The sequence below is a fragment of the Phocoena phocoena genome, chromosome 8 (assembly GCF_963924675.1).
Source record: "Phocoena phocoena chromosome 8, mPhoPho1.1, whole genome shotgun sequence".
NCBI lineage: Eukaryota > Metazoa > Chordata > Mammalia > Artiodactyla > Phocoenidae > Phocoena > Phocoena phocoena.
Genome location: NC_089226.1, coordinates 101,935,624 through 101,940,635, shown reverse-complemented (window position 1 = coordinate 101,940,635; position 5,012 = coordinate 101,935,624). Strand labels below are relative to the sequence as shown.

Genomic DNA, 5,012 nt, shown 5'->3' with positions numbered 1-5,012 from the left:
GGGCTGTACTTCAGGGCCACTGGCTGGGTGGATACTTGCCTGCAGGGTTCACACCACCTAAGGCAGGAAGCAAGCAGAGGAGGGGCAGAGGCGGCAAAGGGAGAGCCCCGCCACCACCACCCCCCACCCCATCCCCCCGACTCACACCACCCACGCTCCTTTTCCATAGAACCGCCTCACATTGCAATTGCCTCACATTGCATTGCCTCACATTGCAATTCAACTCAAGTCTGTTGATCCAGCCACTGGTGCCAGCTCTCCTCTGAGCGCCTCACAGCACCGGGAGAGTGACACAGTTGTCTCCTTATTGCTGTCACAACAAATCACCACAAGCTTAGTGGTTTAGAACAATACAAATGTATAATTTTACAGTCTTAGAGGTCAGAGGTCTGGAATGGGTTTCATCAGACTAAAATCAAGGTATCTGTAGGCTATGTTCCCTTTCAGGGGCTCTGAGGGAGAATCTACTTCCCACTCATGCAGATTCTATTAGCAGAATTCAGTGTCTTGCAGTTCTGGGGCTGAGGTCCTCATGTCCTTGCTGGCTGTAAACTGAGAGCTGTTCCCAGCTTCTAGAGGTCACTGCATTCCTTGGAGCGCGGCCAACTTTCTCCATCTTCAAAGCCCCAAGGCAGGCAGAGTCCTCAAGGTGGCATCTCTGAGATGCGAAGTATCTGCCTTCCCCGTCCACCTTAAGGACCCATATGATTACACTGGGCCCAGGGGATAACCTCCCATTTCAACATGCCTAATTTTAATCACATCTGCAAAGCCCCCTTTGCCATGAAGGTAACATATTCACAAGGTTCCAGGGATTAGGGCAGCACGGACATCTTGGGGAAGACATCATTCTTCCTGCCACATCACCACCTTCATTTTACAATCGTGAAAACTGAGACCCGGAGAGGCTAAATGACTTGCTCAAGGTCATAGTAAATGGCCAAGCCAGGCCTCAAACCCAGGCCTCCTCCCAGCCCAGTATTCTGTGCATTATATCATCTGCCATGACTGTAACCACCCCCGCACCCCACCACCCCCGCACCCCTCCACCCCACCTGGTGTGCACATCAGGATAGACCTCCACCCGTCCGGACTCAGAATCTGACAAGACACCCTCAGACACAGAAAATGCTCTTTGGGAGCACAAGGAGCCTTGCTTTTGCTATAAAGAATGGCCCCTCGGCCTCTGACTTGGTTAGGGATAAGAGAGGGACACAGAAAGGTGACCAGACTTAAGCTTAGTGGCTCCACTGAGAACAAGGGGAAGATGTGGTCCAAGCATGACGGCTCACTCACATCCAAAACTCTCCCACCCACCCACAAGTCTACGACCCTGCCCCCCTTCCGCCCGCTGCAGCACCCAGCAGGTGTGGGAGCACAATGGCTGGAGGTGCTATTAGGCTTCCTAAGGGCTTTCTCAGACCGGGTCCTGAAGATCTGGCCTGTAACCACTGGCTTCCCATCAGTCTCAGAGGTGGCTCAAGACGCACAGCTTCGGGCTAAGGTAGCCCTCCTGGGCCAAGGGGTCCACTGTGTCCCTTTGGGATCCAGGGGCGCAAAAATGGGGGACACCCAATCAAACCCTTGGCAGGGCAGTGGAGCTACCACAGAAACTCAAGACAGCTCACAGCCTGATGTGTGCCCACAGCAACCAGGTGTCGCTGGACACCACACAAAAAGGCCAGGAAAGACTAGACAAGGGAGGGAGAGCAGGGTCCCCCTTCAGCTCCTGTCAACATAAAGCGAGCCCTGCAAAAGGGGCTGGCGAGACGCATGTTCTGACTCGCAGGGTCTAAAGCACCCACAACCTAGAGCCCCTCAGCTCTCACCTGGCGTCTTTGCCCACCATCCAGCAGCTCCACAGGGGACGGTGAACCTGTGTCTGCTCAGAAATCATTCATGTCACCCCAGCAAAGAGGATGCAGAGAACTAAAGCCATGTCCTCCTCCAGGGGTGGGTCCAGCAGGTCAGAGCCTTCCTTCCAGACACTGGCGGTCAGAATTCCAGCGCAGTGGGAAGTGCTTCACATGCCTGTCCCAGCTAAGAGGCGCCCCCAGGAAGAATCACTGAGGAAGGGCCCTTGGGATGGATGGAAAAGCAGCAAACTCTCCAAGCCGAGTAGGGGAGGACACAGGGAAGCAGGCAGGAAGAGAACAAGGAAGCCAGTCAGTGCACAGATGCGGTGCTAAAACGAAAGGGGCCCCAGGTTGACATAAAAATGCAAGATACTGTAACGTTGCCCACAAGCAACTAGGAAGGGCAACAAGCACCTGAGAAATGGCTGAAGCCCACCGACCAAAGAGGACAGGGAAGGCTGGCCCCGCAGAGAACGGGCTTCCAGCTGCAGAGCCGGCCCCACTGGGAGAGGGCAGACACAGACACAGAGCCCCGAGCTTGGCACGACCAAGAGGACTAGAGGGGGAGCAAGAAAGGCTGCCGGACGACAACAGGACTTGTTTTCCACAGAAGCCAGAAAACGTTTACAGAGGAAAGCACGCAATGGAAGCACCACTTCCAGGTATCGAGGAGAACGGCTGAGCACCCTGGACCTACCACAGGGCAGTAAGCCGGCAGGGCCAGGCAGGCAGCCAGCCAGGCCCTCTTCTCCATACCCCACCCAACACCATCCTCAGCTCAAGTATGGAGGCAGGAGCCCAGGCCAAAGGCATGATGAGTTTCTGAAGCGGGGTTTATGTATTTATTTATTTTTTGGTCACGCCACACAGCTTGCAGGATCTTAGTTCCCTGACCAGGGATTGACCCCGGGCCCTCAGCAATGAAAGAGCGGAGTCCTAACCACTGGACCGCCAGGGAATTCCCTCTGAAGCAGGGTTTAAATAGACTTTATTGTTACAAGGGAGGCCCTACCGAGCAGGGCCTTCTAAACGGATACATGTGGTCCCAGGATGTCAACATGGAGGAATGAAGAGGTCACGACTGCAGAAGAGGGCCCTGTCACTGAAGGACGGGATCCCGGGGAGGCCGGCCAGGAAGGCAGCAGACATGATCAGGACAGGCCGGGTGCTCAGGTCACAGGCTGAGGGGGCGGACAGCTCCTGTCACTCCCGCTTCTTGTAGCTCTCCAGGTGAGACAGGACCCAGCCCGACGGCAGGAGGAAACACAGGAAGCAGGAGGTGAGCCCAATGGCGATATCCTACACAGAGCACAAGAAAAAAGGAACCCTCAGAGTCAGGATTCCCCCAGGCTTCTCGTAGTCCGAGCAGTCTGCCCACACAGCCCCCTCCAGGAGTCAAGATTCAGGCTCCAGAGGAGGGCCAGAGCATCCAAGGCCCACTCTAGGCCTTAAGGTAAAGGGTCAGATATGGGGTGGGGGTCAGCCTGGCTTAGGGTAAATCCACCACCAGATGATAAAGTGAAGGGACAGGAACAAAGCTGGTCTGTTGGGACCCAGGGACCTCGCACAGACCAATAACTCTAAAAAAATGCACCTCCCCTTCCTTGTCTTAAAAAGCCCTCCCTTCCCAAACCTTTGGGGCTAGAGGTAAGCGTTTTTTAAAGCCACTTCCATATTCCCGATAGCAGTGAAGATCACAGCACAACCTGGAGTCAGACTGGAGTTCTCATTCCTTCTTTGCCACTGAAGGTGTGACTCTGACAAGTCAATACACTGCTCCTAAACTTCCGCTCCCTCAGCCACGAAATGGAGAAAAGGGCCCTTTCTTGGGGTGACTGGGAGGACCGAATGAGCCCAGCGCAGCAGTCTTAGCACGGCGCCTGGCACCCGGCAGGCACTCAGCTGCAATTACCGTCACTATTATTTCCTCCGCCGCAGCGCTCTCCGGGCTCTGCTCCTAACCGGAAGCCCACTAACCTGGACACTGAAGACGCGCACTCAAGGCCGAGTTCTGCCACTGAGGCAAATGTAGAAATGCGCCAAACAGGTGAAAGTCACTAAGGGTTAAACTCTCCCACGTTTCTGGGAATTATTAAAGCCTGTTGGGGTCCTCTTCCCCACCCCAAATAAATAAAAGCGGTAACAATGACAGCGCTGACAGCCGTCAGGCATCCCCCAATGAACCGACGGGTAAACAGGTTCAGAGAGGGCTAAGGAAGCTTGCTCGAGACCGCACAGCGAGGAAGCGACAGGGCTGCACTGACACGGTCTGACCCGAGACCCTGGGGCTGACTGAACAGCGACTGCCGCCCGGGCACCATCCCCTCGTTCGCCCCCTCCAGACCCAAACCAGCACTGCCGCTCCCCGTTACGCTGCGGGCCGCGAGGTGCAGCGCGCCAGACCCGGCGGGCCCCCAACCTGCCGCGGGACACCAGGTGCGGCCGGCGGCATCTCCCATGCCCTTCCCGGCCCGCTCCTCACCGTGGTCCCGAGCTGCTCCCGCGGCGGCTTGGAATGGATCTGGGCCCGCGGAACGGGGAGCCGCCGGGCCGGGCCTATCAGGCCCCTCAGCAGCAGTGGAGTCAGCACGGACATGACTACACTGAGGAGACTGCAGGTAGCTGCTAGCCGGAACCCAAGGTCGCGAAGTCAAGGTGGCGGCCCCAGCCGGAAGTTCCGCAGCTGTGGGTTCGGGAAAAGAGGGGCCCGGATGTCCCTAGGAAGTGACGTAAGGATACACCTCTCGCCCGCCCTTGTCAGTTTTTGGCGCCTTCCTCGAAACAGCCAATCGACGCCATCCTACCACCGACGGGCGGGGCACAGAGGGGGCGTTCCTTTCGGTTATGCCCCGCCTCCAAAGCCGCCTATCTTCGTGAGTGACATCCGTGGTCCACCCAATCACATAAGCCAGAAACCTAGGCGGCACTCTTGACTCCTCCCTCCATTCATTCCCAAATCTCTACTCAGAAATCCCCTCTCCCTGCCAGGACTCCATTATTTCTGGTCCGACCGCCTGACACTAACCTCCGAAATGAACTCTCCCCCTTTACTATTACCCTCTCCAATTCCAGTCTCCATGCAGTAGCAGCCGACCTTCCTCCCTCCCTTCCTCCTTTCTCTTTAAACATAAATCTAACCAAGTCATACACCTAATT

At 56.2% G+C, this 5,012-nt stretch overlaps 1 protein-coding gene across 1 annotated transcript; it reads right to left on the bottom strand.

Annotated features, from left to right (window-relative positions):
- Window positions 1-2,827: 2,827 nt before the first annotated feature.
- Window positions 2,828-4,452, bottom strand: COX8A (cytochrome c oxidase subunit 8A). The gene is made up of 2 exons (XM_065883100.1): window positions 4,339-4,452; window positions 2,828-3,155 (listed from the first exon to the last, which is right to left on the bottom strand). Exons 1-2 carry the CDS (start codon window positions 4,450-4,452, stop codon window positions 3,060-3,062), a joined length of 210 nt encoding a protein of 69 aa, XP_065739172.1. The 3' UTR covers window positions 2,828-3,059.
- Between the last annotated feature and the right edge of the window lie 560 nt (window positions 4,453-5,012).

What these genes read in the sequence shown, in the direction of transcription:
- COX8A (XM_065883100.1), bottom strand. Translation starts at nt 4,452, where the DNA reads ATGTCCGTGCTGACTCCACTGCTGCTGAGGGGCCTGATAGGCCCGGCC. An exon ending in GGGAGCAGCTCGGGACCACG is followed by an intron (nt 3,156 to 4,338) that starts GTGAGGAGCGGG and finishes TGCTCTGTGTAG; the next exon opens with GATATCGCCATTGGGCTCAC.